The sequence below is a fragment of the Poecilia reticulata genome, linkage group LG14, assembly GCF_000633615.1.
Source record: "Poecilia reticulata strain Guanapo linkage group LG14, Guppy_female_1.0+MT, whole genome shotgun sequence".
Taxonomy (NCBI): domain Eukaryota; kingdom Metazoa; phylum Chordata; class Actinopteri; order Cyprinodontiformes; family Poeciliidae; genus Poecilia; species Poecilia reticulata.
The window spans coordinates 24,508,208-24,522,837 of record NC_024344.1 but is presented as its reverse complement, the minus strand read 5'-3'; the positions used below and the strand labels follow the sequence as shown (position 1 = coordinate 24,522,837).

The 14,630-nt window shown below is 40.0% G+C and overlaps 1 protein-coding gene across 1 annotated transcript in view; it reads right to left on the bottom strand.

Moving 5' to 3' along the window:
- Positions 1-2,558: 2,558 nt before the first annotated feature.
- rsf1b.1 (remodeling and spacing factor 1b, tandem duplicate 1) overlaps positions 2,559-14,630 on the bottom strand; it is a 19,857-nt gene continuing 7,785 nt past the window's right edge. The window contains exons 7-18 of the mRNA XM_008428623.2: positions 12,635-14,625; positions 12,258-12,539; positions 11,330-11,434; positions 11,160-11,239; positions 10,597-10,659; positions 9,199-9,253; positions 9,002-9,114; positions 7,474-7,541; positions 7,131-7,344; positions 6,839-7,053; positions 6,114-6,293; positions 2,559-5,791 (exon numbers count right to left, since the gene is read on the bottom strand). Of these exons, the coding sequence (XP_008426845.1) occupies positions 5,244-5,791; positions 6,114-6,293; positions 6,839-7,053; positions 7,131-7,344; positions 7,474-7,541; positions 9,002-9,114; positions 9,199-9,253; positions 10,597-10,659; positions 11,160-11,239; positions 11,330-11,434; positions 12,258-12,539; positions 12,635-14,625 (3,914 nt within the window). The 3' untranslated portion in view covers positions 2,559-5,243. The remainder of the gene's footprint in view (positions 5,792-6,113; positions 6,294-6,838; positions 7,054-7,130; positions 7,345-7,473; positions 7,542-9,001; positions 9,115-9,198; positions 9,254-10,596; positions 10,660-11,159; positions 11,240-11,329; positions 11,435-12,257; positions 12,540-12,634; positions 14,626-14,630) is intronic.

Below are 14,630 nucleotides of genomic sequence, written 5' to 3'. Positions count from 1 at the left end.
CTTAGAATGATTCCAAATAATGTACAGGAATAACCTGGTGCTGTTACATGTCAATCATCTGGGGGGGCCACTAGGGGGGCCAATCAGATGACAGGGGGGGCACTGGCCCCCCCGGCCCCCCCTCTGGCTCCGCCACTGGCTATGGGCAGGCCCCAATAACAAGTAATCCCCTCACTGAAGTCTGGATTATCCAAAAAAAGCTCCATTAAATCCTGCCAGTCACATGGTACCTGTTACATAACATGAACATGTGGCCTTTATTTAACTTTTACACTCAGATTAAACTAAATGTCAAACTAAAAGCAGCACTGAATACTTTGCACTGGTCATTTTCATAAATAAGACAATTAGCATGGCATCCGGTGCTCACTGGTACTAGCAGATCTGCCTGGAAAGTATGTTGATCTCATAGGATCTTGCAGCATCTACACCTTCCTGGGGCTGATGTGTGCAGACGACCTCTACTGGCAGATATGAGAACTCCATGTACCTGAAACTTTCCGTTTCAATATACTCATCAAAACCTTTGTACTCTAAGGTTTTCAGTTATGATTGAAGTCGACATATCTGGTAGAGCGTCTGTTTTCAGCTGCAAACATTTCTGTCAAAATACTTTTTCACAGTGTTGGAAAAGCTTATATCCACTGTTTCAATTTACTTTCCACTCCACTGTCTCCTGTGATCCAGTTACTGCCTTCAGTAATCTACACTACAGGACATCCTGACACTCTCATGGACAAACATCTCACTGAAGGTCACTGAGGTGGATGTTCTACTGTCACAACTAGAACCAAAGAGCAGAGCTGGATTCTTAAGATATTCATGTGAACTCACTCTGGATCCAAACACAGCATTCCCATTTTTGGGACTATCAGAGGGGAACAGGAAGGTGACAAGGATGGCTCGTCAGTCGTATTCTAGTCACCCAGACAGATTCACTGATTGGTCTCAGGTTCTGAGTAGAGAGAGTCTGACTGGACGTTGTTACTGGGAGGTGGAGTGGAGAGGAGAACTAGTTCGTGTAGCAGTCGCATACAGGAATATAAGCAGAGCAGGGGGGAATATGAGTGGATTTGGATATAGTGACAAATCTTGGGCATTAACTTGTTCCCAAAACAGTTCTAGTTTTAGTCACAAGAACATCTGGACTTCCATATCAGGTCCTACTTCCTCCAGAGTCGGAGTGTTCCTGGATCACAGAGCAGGTCTTCTGTCCTTCTACAGCGTCTCTGAAACCATGACTCTCCTTCACAGAGTCCAGACCAGATTTTCTCAGCCAATGCTGGCTGGAGTTTATGTAAGTAAAGGATCCTCTGCACAGTTCTGTAAACCCAAATAGTTTTTCTCTCTTCTTATTATTGATCAGGGTTTCTTGTTCTGTTTCTCTTTAATTCCTGGTTTCTTTTACGCTGTGTTCCACCAGCCATAAAGGAAATTACTGCTGATGTTTTCTTTCATTCTTATGACAGAAATATTTATCCACAAGAAAATAAATCTGAACTTCTCTGGCCTCTAATAGTTTGACTTTAATATTTGTATTGATGTATTTAGATGTTCATGTTTCTCTTCCAAAAGAAAAAAAAATTCTTTTTTTAAAATCAGCTGAGACTGAAGTGAACTGAACTTGCTTCTGTTTTTTTCATTGTGATTCTGTTTTCTTGTGCATCTAGATTTAGAGCAGAAAAATAAATGTCTGCTATTCTGTTTCTTTGGCTTTTGTCAATAAAACAACTTGATTACAGGAAAATTTTGAACATTTTCTCTTCATTATTACAATATGAGTTTTGTTGTCCTTCAGTGTGTCGTGTGCTGCTGGAGAAGTTTAGATACACACTCAATGTATACAGGCACAACAGGAGCCGCAATCTGACCGGAGTTAAAGAGGATTACATTTAGTTTTAAGGTCAAGTTTCCAGCCTGGAATATTGTCTCAGTCCTCCCTGGGTAAAAACCATAACTGATGTTAAACTTCAGAAATCTTGTATTGTTTGAGGGGGAGAGTTCGCTACAATGTTTTATGATTTACTAATCTGAAAAAAAAAATTTTCTGGGCAAATTTGACTCTTGAATATTTGGGACTCAAGGTAAAAAGCCAGAAATGAGCTCTGACTCCAACTCTATGCAAAACTCAAAACTATGTGGAGCATTTTTTCATTGACTTTAATGATATTTTATCTGTTATGTTCGGTGAGTCAAACTTTGGCTCAACATGTTAAACAGGCAACACACAATCGAGGATAGACTTAATTATCAGTAAAAGTGTAAACATTTCCAATGTCTGTTTCACAGTTTAGTTTATCATCTACTATTGTCTGTATATTTTTGGTTTTATGTTTTCATGATGTAAAGGACTTTGAACGTCTGCATTGCTGAAATGTGGTATACAAAAGAAACCGATTGATTTATTACACTTTTAAACTGAACTTATATATTTCTCAAACTAAGTCTAGTAGTGAAGAAAATATTTTAAACATTTTAGTTTGAGCTGCATTATGAAAACTTACATTTTATATAACATTTATGTGCTTACTGATTAACTCATACGAGAAAACGCCGAGCAAGACAAACATAAGGCTTAAAAGCCCGTTTATTATAAGAAATGTACAAGAGCCGATCCATAAGAAATAGCAGTAAACAAACAAAAGTATATAGCAGACAAAACACAATCCGTCTACTAGGAACTATGCACAGTGGACAGGGTTTCTTTCTTTCCAGCTTCATCATGAGGTAAAAAGGAAACAGTTAACACTTCAGTTGTTGGCACTGGTCTTTTTCACTGACCGCTCTAATTTTGTTTCATACGCAATACGTATTAATACATTTCTCAACTCAGCCCACCAGAACACGTTTCATTACACTTTTATATTTGGGTTTGCTAAATTCTGTCCAGCTGAAGGCTGGATGTCGTAACATTTGTGTTCACTGTAAGCAGCTTGTAGAGATTTTTCGCGTTTCCGGTCAATAGAGAAACTTATCCTCTGAAGACGGCGCTCAAGAGTAATTTACAACATTTTTTACAATATTCTCTCTCAAATCAGGTCATCCCATTTCCCTTCACTTGGTCAACACATGTCTATGACACAACGTCCTCAGCACCAACAAAACAGGTCAGGAGACACACATCTGTAAAACATGCCCAGATTTTTTGATTTTGCTATAAAAACTGTTGTGCCAATATTACTTTTCTACAAAAAAAACAAACAAACAAAACTAATAGAAACCCATGCAATCCCAAAGAATTGCCCAATATATTTCCTTTTCCATGATTACAAAATGCCTCTAAATATAATACAGCCAAAACTACAGATATACACACAGACTGGTTCCAGCAGAGGTCAGTATATTCATTGGTTTAAATTTTTTATGTCCATTCCTCCTGTGAAAAACTTCTCAGTTCTACTTCCAAGCTGCTTATTACAGATTGTTTTCATAATTTTGAACCTTTGGGGATAAATCCAGAAAACCCGACTCGGGTTCAAGATTATGAAAACAAAAGTGTTGGAAGATCTGGGGAAGAAGAGTGAGGAAAATAACGTTACGATGGAGCTGCATGATTTTAAACATGCAATGAGGGACAATGTACATAAAAATAAGACACTTTACATTTTTACTCAAATAATGGTTTAGATATACAAATAAAAAAATACATAAAATAAATGAAATATGAAGACACTGCAAGATCTGAGGATTAGAAGGGACAATAGTTTAACTTTCATTTCCTCAAAACAATTCTCAATAACAGAGAGCTCACCACTGGTGCTGATGGCAATACACAGAATGAAAATAATTACACAATGTATACAATATACAAAAATCTACGCTATCACTCAAATACAAAAGTTCAAAAAGGGAGGGGTGAAAAAAAATACAGGTTGGTCACTCGGATACATTCACACCTTGAACACGAGACGGATGGGAAACGGATGGTGGGAAAAGAGAACACAGATTTCCAGATGTTGTCCGGTATCATCCAGCTATTTTAAGGTTTAGCTTATTCCATATGTAATTTACAGAGAACAATTTATCAGCTAAAAACAGGACAAGGCCAAGAAATCAAAACTCCACTGTACAAGAAAACATTTATTTTTGCAAGCTAAAAAATTTCAACTGGGCGTATTTATTTGAATAAAATTTATTCCTTTTAAATATTTAGAACACATTTTAATTTACAAATCCCCCCCGAAATACACCTGGACTGCCACTAGGGGTCAGATTTTCTAACAACTAGCTGCAACTTTTAAGTAAACTTGCAGTTCACAGATTAGAAGCTTTAATTTCTGTGGAAATATTATTCAAGCCAAAAATTGTGGGTTGGAACGCTTGAGCAAATTCAAATATTTATTCGTTAATGTTAAAAATCTCTAAAAGACTTTGCAATTATGTACGTTTCACTGGAAAAGCTGGTGCACAGATAAATCGGCCGTTACTTGCATGTGAAACCGATCATATTAACTAGAGGTGTGCCAAACAAAAACATTGATTTCCATATGAATCCCAACTTATCACTTACTATGATTCAGAATCGATTTAAAATGTTCCAAAAACGACAAAAACAAATCTTTCAGCCTCCATTTTGTGAAAACGCGGTTCTCAGTTCGTTTCTGAATTGCAAAGCAGACTGGAGTAGATCAGGAGAATCCTCCGCTCATTATATTAAAACAGAAATCACCAATAATCGTTTTGAATTTGAATTGAATCTTGGCCCCAAAAATTGGCATAAAAATTATAAAATATTCTCACCTCTACTGTCTAACTCCACCTCACTGTTACCAACTTAGCGACTGTTACAGCGTCAGTTATGGAAAAGAAGAAAAAAAAAGAAAAAGAAAGAAAAAAAAAAAACCAACATCAGCAGCTCAGGCTTTTCAAAGATCATCAATCAACCAGAAAGCTGCAATCGGTGAAGCCTTCGTATGGAATGATACTTTAAGTCAGACAAGCAATCCAACAGTAACCAAATGTTTAAAATACAAACTGTTTCAGTGCCAGATTTTATAAATGTATGTTAGTGCTTCAACAGATTGAAATCTACAAAAAAGAAAAACAGCTGGAAGAAAAATGACGACAGGTTTGGCAGTGGAGGATCTGATGATGCGTTGGCGCCGAGAATGAAGCTCCATGTCAAAATAAAAACAACAACCACTGTTGGAAGGGGGAGGGAATAATAAAGTTAAGCAATATAAAAATACAATACCACAAAAAATAATAAAAATAATAAACGGTACACCATTTCTGTTGTCTTTTTACAATTGTTCATTATTGCAGACGTAGTCCACCAAGTCTGTGACTCCTAACAGGTCGTCCTCGTCGTCGTCCTGCGCCGCCATTTCCTGTCCTACTAGTCCGTTCGGGGCGGCTGCGGCGGCCGGTGTGGAACTCACAGTTTTAGGCGTCTCCAGGTGTGGAGCGGCGACGCCGTCCAAGTTCTTCATCTCGCTCCGTCCGTTTGCGGGCTGCTTCTCTGCCGTGCTGCGGTCCAACGAGTTTGTTCCCTTTGAATCTTCCTTCTCTTCTTCCTCCTCCGCCTTCGTCTCCTTAGGCTTTTCCTCCTGCTGCGCCTCCTCCTCGTCATCATCTGAGTCGATGCGGTTCACTCGCTTTCGTATGGGCCGATCCTCCTCTGAAGAATCGTCTGAGTCAGACTCAGAGTCAGAGTCAGAGTCTCGAGACGCTCGCCTGCGTTTCAGCGCCAGCCGCCTGCGCCGCTGCCGGGAGTCTTCTTCTGAAGAATCGACTCTTCGCTTCATCTTCAGGTCCTTCGACTCGTCTTCAGAGTCTCTGGAGAAACTCGCTGGAAGGAAGAAAAACATCGCATGACACAACAGTAGGGCTGAAATGATTGAATGGATTAATCGTGATTAATTGATGAAATAATAGTCAACTAATTTAGTAGCCAATTAATTAATTGGAGTGTACTGTTGCAATTCGCCAAAACTGTACAAAATACATTTTGCAGTTAAAATGGAAAACCTTTTTCTGTAAATCTGTTCTACCCAGAACTCCTCAAGTGTCACTTTTAGCTAAAGGAATGTTTTTATTCCATTCTAGGCAACAAAATGTGTATTTTGGTGCTCTGCTGCTCCAAATAGCAGCAGAGACGGTTTCTGACTGACCGTCGCTGTCGGAGCTGTCCTGGCACCGCCTGGGTTTCATCTTGGCCCGGTTGGTTCCGGCCTGAGAGCCTTCGGACCCCGACGTCTCGCAGTAGTTCACCTCCTTCTTGTGGCTCCGCCGGGACCGCCGCCGACTCATGTCCAGGTCGCTGTCGCTGTAGTCACTCGACCGTTCCGTCTCTGCAGGGGAAATCAAGACTCAATTAGTAAAAATAAACTATTATAAATGTTTTTTTGACAAAAATCTGGAAACAAGACTTTAAGGCGTAGATTCCTTTATATTTAGGGATCTTGTTTTATTTTATGCATAAATTTAAAACAGATTTTTCACTTTTACATTTTTTGTAGTTTTTCCAAGAACTCTACTAGCTTGATGGATGGATGATGATTAAATAGTTGAATTTACGGTTTGACCAACTAATGGAGACGATAGGTGGATGATAAACAATGGACCAATGACAGATGGACAGATATATTTTCTTCATAATTAAGCAGAGATGAAAACTTGGTATTTCAGACCCAAACTTCCTTTAAAAATCATGTGAAAATCTGTTTATTTTGGTCTGATGATTCATCATTAAAACATAATTTTTAATTGATTCCAACCCTTTTAGCGCCACTGTTAATCTACAGAGGTTAATTTTCATTTCCTCCTTGTTCACATTTATCAGCCAAACATAAAAGAGTTAAAGTCCAGCCAGATTAAAAACCTCCAGTCTTCCTACCAATGTCGTCGTCCTCCACTTCGTCATCCGTCTCATCCTCTTCGTCATCTGAGTACCACTTGGGTCTCCTCCTCTTCCTGGAGCTCTGCCTGCATTTCTGCGGCCTCCTGCTCCACGACGACGAGTGGCGCCGCCCACCATGGTTGCTGCCGTTCGACTCCGCCTCCGTTTCCGGCTCCGTCTCGTTGTCGGACACGACAAACTCTTCCTCTGAGCTGAAACCGAACACAAGGGGTTCAGTGGAGACAGGAAACCACAGCACTAAGGGCGAGACCGAGGGGTTAAAACGTACGTCTCACTGAGGCGAAACTCTTCCTCGCTTTCCTCTTCGTCCACGGTGCTGTCGCTGTCCAGGTCGTTGAGTCGCCGGCGCTTCTTCCTGCGCTGGGCGGCGTTGGGTCGCGGCGGACGGCCGTTCTCTTTCCCTTCCTCTGCTTGCAGAATGGTGGAGATGTCTTTGCCTCTGTGGCCCGTGATGTTTGCCATGTCCTTACCCCGACCGGCTCCTGCGGTAATGATTATTATGTCAAAATACGAAATACAAATATTAAAAAGCTGCTTTTTCAGGTTTTTTTTTGTCAAGATGGAACATTTCCAAAAGTATTAAACTTATCAGAAATAAACATCCTTCCTACCTCCACCTTCTGCTTCTTTGATGTCTTCCTCAATGGCCTCCTCGATTGCTTCATCAAATTCATCAAATCTGTAAAACAAAAATAGTCGTCAGCACACTGTGTATTTGTAATTTAATGCATCAGTACGCATTAATGAGTTTTTCCAACATTTTCACAAGGATAGTTTTACTTTACATAAATCAGGGTTAATAATAGAACTTCAATCATAACTTTTACAGTTTCACCCAAATTGGTTCAGAGTTTGTACAGTAAAATTCAAGGATTTTCAAGTTTTCAAACTTTCTCAGCACCACATTTTGGAAATAAAAACAACAACAAAATAGAAAAGATCATTTTAATTCGCTATCATATATATTCTAATACTTTGCTATTAATGTTTTTGTGGTAGTGTTCTACAGAAGGAACAAGGTAAACCAAAATAAAATTGAATGTACACCCACTTTCTTTATTAATCCCACCACATTTTATTCAGCATGTGTGCCCCCTTCTGGATGCTTTCTGCAGTAAAATAAAGCTGCTATTCCACTCTGTAAATTTCAAGATATTGCACAAGTTGCATATGTTTTTCACAAACTTCCATTTTTATAAATGAAATCTGGGGTGTATGACTTTTATTTTCAAGTTAAAACTGTGAAAGAGGGTGTTCTTTCTTCTTCTGTTGTTACCAAGTTAAAACAGAAAATGGTACACTTGTGAGTGCATTTGCTATCTCCACCCAACTGACACACACATCACAGAGAATCAAGTGCACCCATCCCTTTCACTCAGGCCCATCTGAAGTCTATAAGGCAACTTGGCACAGCTGTGCACACAATGATCTCTGCAGACAAAGAGCCTCAGCTTCAAGCTTCCACAAAGACATCACTGGTAGGAACTGGACATTATGCACAGTTTATATCATTTAATCTCCATTCAGAAGACCAAATTAGCCTTGGTGATATAATGGGTTTTATGTGTTTGGAATGTAGTTTGTTTGTTCATTCACTGTCGACTTAAAAGTAGATTAACATTACCTGGAAAACTAGTTAATTAGTTCATTGTGATCTGTAATTGTTTTTTGTTTTTTTCCATTTGTTTGTAGGTTTTCAACCTGCTCTGTGACTACTCTGACTACTTATGTGAAGTCATGGTGGTCTTACACCAGGGGTGCCCAAAGCCGGTCCTCGAGGGCTGGCATCCTGCACGTTTTAGTTCTCTCCCTGGTGGTAGAAACCTTTTCCCTTTTCAGCTTGTCAATGTTCCTCTTAGGCCTTCTAATGAGCCATCATTTGATCCAGGTGCGTTAAACCAGGGAGAGAACTAAAACATGCAGGATGCCAGCCCTCGAGGACAGACTTTGGGCACCCCTGTCTTACATTGTCAACTGAAATAATCTAAAGACGAGAAGAAAAGATAAATAAAAAATGTCGCTGAGATGAGTGGTTTCTGCATTTCTTTGAGGGAAGCAAGCTTTTTCAAGTTTAGGCAGAAGCTGAGGTGGTTTAAGGTGAGAAAAAACTTGACGGTTGTATTAATGTTTGCCTCAGACCTGTAGCTGATGGTTTTCTTGGCTCTCGTCGATCTGCGACCCCAGCTCTTACTCCGCTTTGCTTCCTTCTTCTCCTTGATGATGATCTCAGGTTTTTCTTGCTCCACCTCCACCTGCGACGGGTTTAACATCTTTTTATTTCACCAACATGAGCAGGCGAGCCACTTGGTGTCCGGCCAGGTCTGGTTTGTACTTACAGAAGGCGTGATGATGTTCTCAACGCTGATTCCCACATAAATAAGCCGCTCCTTCCTGCACAGGTCGGAAACGCATCAAGCAATTATAAACAGCTGCTGCAGTTCAAAACAAAACTAATTATTTCAAAACTATGATTTGTGTTTTTGGTTTTTCCGTTTCAAAATGTAATAAAAAAAAATTTGTGTTTTAGTTGTTTATCAAATAAATGAGAAACTCAAATTTCTGATTTTTTATTTTAATAGTTAAAGCAAAAACAACTTTATATTTTGTTGGTGCACCATTTGGGAAATCATGGATTGAACAGCAGATGTATTTGAAAAAGAAAAGAGTTTTTTTTCTTGCGATTTTGTTTTAAAACAGAAAAACCAAACAGCAAACTGTAGATGGATTCTTTTGCTTAGTCCATGTCATTAAACCCCCCAAAAATATTTTAAGGTTTTTTGCCAGGAATATCTTCAGTGGTTATAGCTTAAAACAGAAAGCACAATATATGTGAACTTATTAAATGCATCAAATGAAAGACTGTCAAGTATGGAGGTCCTGAAATGCCAAACATAAAAAAAAATAAGCAACTCATTGACTACTGAAGTATGTTAATTTAAAACTGTAAACAAATAAAAATTTATTACATTTAAAACCAAATATGTAATTGATAAAAATAAAAACATATTTTCTGATATGTTGCAAGATACATGCTTTTCCCTAGTGGGGTAAGATAATGGATGGATGGATGGATGTGTAATCCTCAATTAGTCAAAACTTTTATTTTTGCGGGCTCACTTCCTGTTTTGCCCCAAACTTGCCAACTTATTTAAAGCCCCGCCTCCAGCGCACAGTTGAACTTCATCACCTATTCCCCTGTGATTGTGGCTGGCTGTTTGGCGTCTTCCTGACAATTCACCCAAATCTTTGCATTTACTGATTTGATTCTTTGGCGAGTTTGTTTGTGTGATAGCACTATAGCTTTAGCCTGAAATTTCTGCTCGATTGCTCATTGAAGCGTTGTTTTATTAGAACTGTTGGCCTGGCGGACGAGAGCTTAAACTGCACGAGAGCGTACGCGGTGGCAGGCGGGCGGCGGTGCTGGATTCCCAGCGGTGGCTATAGGCCGGAGCGGCGCTTCGCTGCGAGGGCCGCTTGAGGCTCCGCGGAGCTTTAATTTATTTTATTTTTCTTGACATTTTGAAAGTGAACTTTGATTTTAACTTTAAATTGATTAGTTTGAAATATGATTGATATTCTTTTTGCTTATTTAAAGTATGGTTAATTTAACCTGATTGAAATGTTTAGTTTAATTATTAGACATTTAATTTGCATTTGAATTTGATATTAAAATTATTGCATTTGTATGCTTGCACATAATTGTTTTTGATAAAACACTTAATGGGTTTTCTGGCCTTTTGGGTCGGGTTTTTTTTTCTTGATGGATCAGATCCTCTTCTGAATCCAAGGATGGTGAGCTAAGGAAAAAGGACAAGAACTTTATGATCTTGGAATTGATTTATTGAGTTAATTTGTCTCTCATTGTGCATTTGTAATTGTCTTTTCTTTTTTTTCCAAATCACTAATATATACACCAAAACTAAAACCATTGCTTCGTGTCTTCATTCACACCTCAGGCTCCTTACAGAACCATCTTCTGATGCTGCTCTTGTAGCCGCAGTTAGCTGCAAAGCCCATAACTGTTACAGATGGATGGATGGATGTTGCAAGATATTGCAAATTTTTATGTTGGTCTTCCTTCTTAAAGCCAGTGGATGGGGCTGAAGCTGCTCTAGTGATAATTTGTCAAAAGCAGCCTTCCGGTTTAGGTCAACCAATCAGTCATTAGGGGGTATTTATAACAGCTGAAATAATTTTCTGGTGTACAGAAACGCATAAACCATGACAACGGAAACCTGTAGTCAGTGGGAGAGCAGAAATGAGAACTATAATTGAAAGCAGAAGAAGATGGTCCTACCTCCTCTCGGCCCGTTCCTTCTTCTTCAATGAGGCGTCGAGGTTCAGCAGCTGCTCCTCCAGTTTGTCGCAGAGCTGCTTCTGCAGATGGAAACAAAAGAACATCTATCCCTCATTCAGAGCGCTTTCCCACTGGTATCTTTGGTTAGCGACAGTCTGACATGAACATACATGCTGACAGGGTGGGCAGAACCATTCTCCATCCGGGATGACCATGAGAGGTGGCCGCAGGCAGGCGGTGTGGTAGCCGCTGTCACACGAGTCGCACAGCAAGATCTGGAGGAGACCAAGGTCAGACCAAGTCACAAAAGATTCTGTTTGCATCGATACATTTTGATGCTCCGTTTTATATAAACGTTATCATTTCAAGGATGTTTTTGTCTTTTTGTTCTATAAACCTAGAGGTATTTATTTCTCCTCGACATTCAATCAAGTACCCAGTTTTTGGATTTTCAGTAAAAATGACAATTGTTTTGGTTTTATCTAATATTTTTACCCTAAAATGCAGTTTTATAAAAAAAAAAAAAAAGCCCATAGCTGTAATGAACAAATATAACTAAGTATCTTTGACTCATGACTGCGCCTCATTGGTGGAAAAATACTTTTAACTGGATCTTTAAAATCCCTGCGCTTGAAATTATATGATCAGCTCGTTTCGTTTATTTACATCTTTAAAAATATTTCTAAAAAAGGCTTAAATGAAAAATATCAATATCAACAAAATAATTTCTTCAGAATGTGCTGACTTCTCATCTGATTAATCGATTGTCAGGATAAGCGATTAGTAAAATAATTAGTTGTAGGTCTTAGTAATTAATTTCAATGCAAAACTCTGGAAATGATTACAAAAGAAAAACGACATTCTAACCCATATAAAGAATTTCATTTTTGTTGTGACACTTGTTCTGTGTTTTGTCTGTTTCTCCTTTGTTGCTCTTTGTTATCTTTGCTGATCTGATTGGTTATTTTGCAGATCAATACTCTGTTTGGTAATCTGTACTGTTTGTTTTGTCTGCATTAATTGGTGATCAAGAAAAAAACTAAATATTTCAAGGAATGGCTGAAGGTTTGCAGACCAGCAGAGGCCCCGCCCACCCACCAGTTCAGGATGATTTGGAAGACCACAGTGTTTGCAGGGGTCGTCATTTGGAGGTAGATCGTCGTCGGAAGACGTGGACGAGTCCGAGCTCCGCCTCTCCCGGTTCCGGTTCCTCCTCTTCCGGTTTCGCTCGACCTTGTAGTCTTCGTCGCTGTCGTCCTCCTCTTCGCTCTCCTCCTCTTCGCTCGATGACTCCTCGCTGTTCTCGTCCTCATCGTCGGAGTTTTTCCTTTTCCTGCGCGTTCGAGTGTTGGACCACCGAGTTCTCCGCCTTTTTCTCCCCTGAAAACAAAATAATTCAATTTAGTAACAAAACAAAAAAAATCCCTGAATCAGTTTAGAAATGATCAGAAATAATAACCAGATATTGGTCTTACTTTGGGTTTTGGCTGGCCCTCCTGATCAGCCTTTTTCTCTTTGGGTTTCTTTTGAACCGTCTTCACATCCGCCTTTTCCTCTTCCTCCTCTTTCTTGTCTTGGTCTTCGTCACGATCCTGAAGAAGAGGAGTGGGCGGGGGTTTCTCTATCTTCTTCTCCTGAACCTCCACGGCCTTCTGCGTTGGCCTGGAGATCCTCGGCGACCGCCTCAGACACCGCCCTGTGTTCGTGTCTGACTCCGAGTCACCGTGACGATCCACCCTCTGCAGCTCGGCTCTCCTCCTGTGCGTCGGTGGCCTATTTCGTCGACGTGCGCCCCCTTGTGGTGGAGAGCCCCCATTGCCGTTCCGCACCTGTTCTGGTTTCCTGCCACAGTCTGCAGGCGCGTCACCGGCTGCTCCTTTGGTTTGCTTTTCCGCCGTTTCTTTTGAGGACTCGGATTCTTTGCTTGAATTTGTTGGACTTGACTCAGTTTTGTTTTGCTTCTGAGCTTCTTCATCCGTTATTTCACTTTTTTGGGAACCATCCTCCTTTCCTTTGTCAGGCGAAATTTCTTTCTTATTTTCTGATGGTGGGTCCTTGGCTGTCGACGACACTTCCTCCTCTTTCCGTTTAGATTCTGTTTCTTTGGGGGATTTTTTCTTCTCAGCAGGACTGGATGGTTTATCTGTCTGTTCGCAGGATTTCTGTTCAGAGTTTTTCTCATCAGTTTGCATCTTCGTCCGATTGTTGTCATCACCCGATTCTTCTCCCGTCAGCCTGGAGTCGCATATCGTACCATCTTTGCAGTTTGAATCTTTCTTTCCGTCTTGTCGATTTTCTGAACTCACCTTTTCAACGTCGTCACTCTTCCTGTTTGATGTACCAGACTCTGCTTTGTCTTTGTTTACATGAGGTGCTTCTGTTTTCTCTCCTGATTTGTCAGTGATTATTGGTTTGTCTGTTTTTGCATCAGCACACTGAATTATCTCAGCTTTGGGCTCAGCAGATTTCTGGGCAGGATCTTTATTTGAAGGATCCTTTACTGTAGGATCTTTTATTGTTGAATCCTTCTCCGACACGTCTTTCTCTACAGGACCTGTTTTCATTGCATCTTTAGCCACAGGATCCTTTTCTGCCAGATCTTTCTCCGCAGAAACTTTTTTCAGCACATCCTTCGTTGCAGACTCCGTTTCTACAGAATCTTTTTTTGTTGAATCTCTCTGTGCAGGATCTTTTATTGTTGGATCTTTTGTCAAATCTTTCGCCACAGGGCCCTTTTCTGCAGAAATTTTTGTCGTCTGATCCTTCTTTGCAGACTCCATCTCTGCAGGATTTTTTGCCGTTAAATCTTTTATTGCTGGATCTTTTGCCACATTTTTTGTTGAATATTTCTCTGCAGGATCTTTCTTCACTGGAACTTTTGTCACCAGATCTTTCTCAACAGAATCTTTTTCTGCAGAGACATTTTTTGTCTGATTTGTTTCTACAGAATCTTTTGTCGTCAGATCGATCTTTGCAGAAACATTTGTCAAATCTTTCTCTACATCTTTTTCTGCAGAAACTTTCTCTGCAGGATCTTTTGTCATTGACTCTTTTATCAACTGATCGTTCGCCACAGAATCTTTCTCTGCAGAAGTCTTTGTCGAATCTTTCTCTGCAGGATCTTTTTCTGCAGAGAATTTTTTTGTCTGATTTTTCTCTACAGGATCTTTTGTCATTGGATCGTTCTCTTGAGGATCTTTTTTTGCAGGATCCTTTGTCGTTAGCTCTTTTATTGTTGGATCTTTCGCCACAGAATCTTTTTCCGTTGAATCTTTCTCTGCAGAGTCTTTCTCTGTATGATCCTTCTCTGCAGGAACTTTTGTCACCAGAACTTTTTCTGCGGGATCTTTTTTTGTCTCACCTTTCTCTGCGGGATCTTTTTTTGTCTCACCTTTCTCTGCGGGATCTTTTTTTGTCTCACCTCTCTCTGCGGGATCTTTTTTTGTCTCACCTCTCTCTGCGGGATCTTTT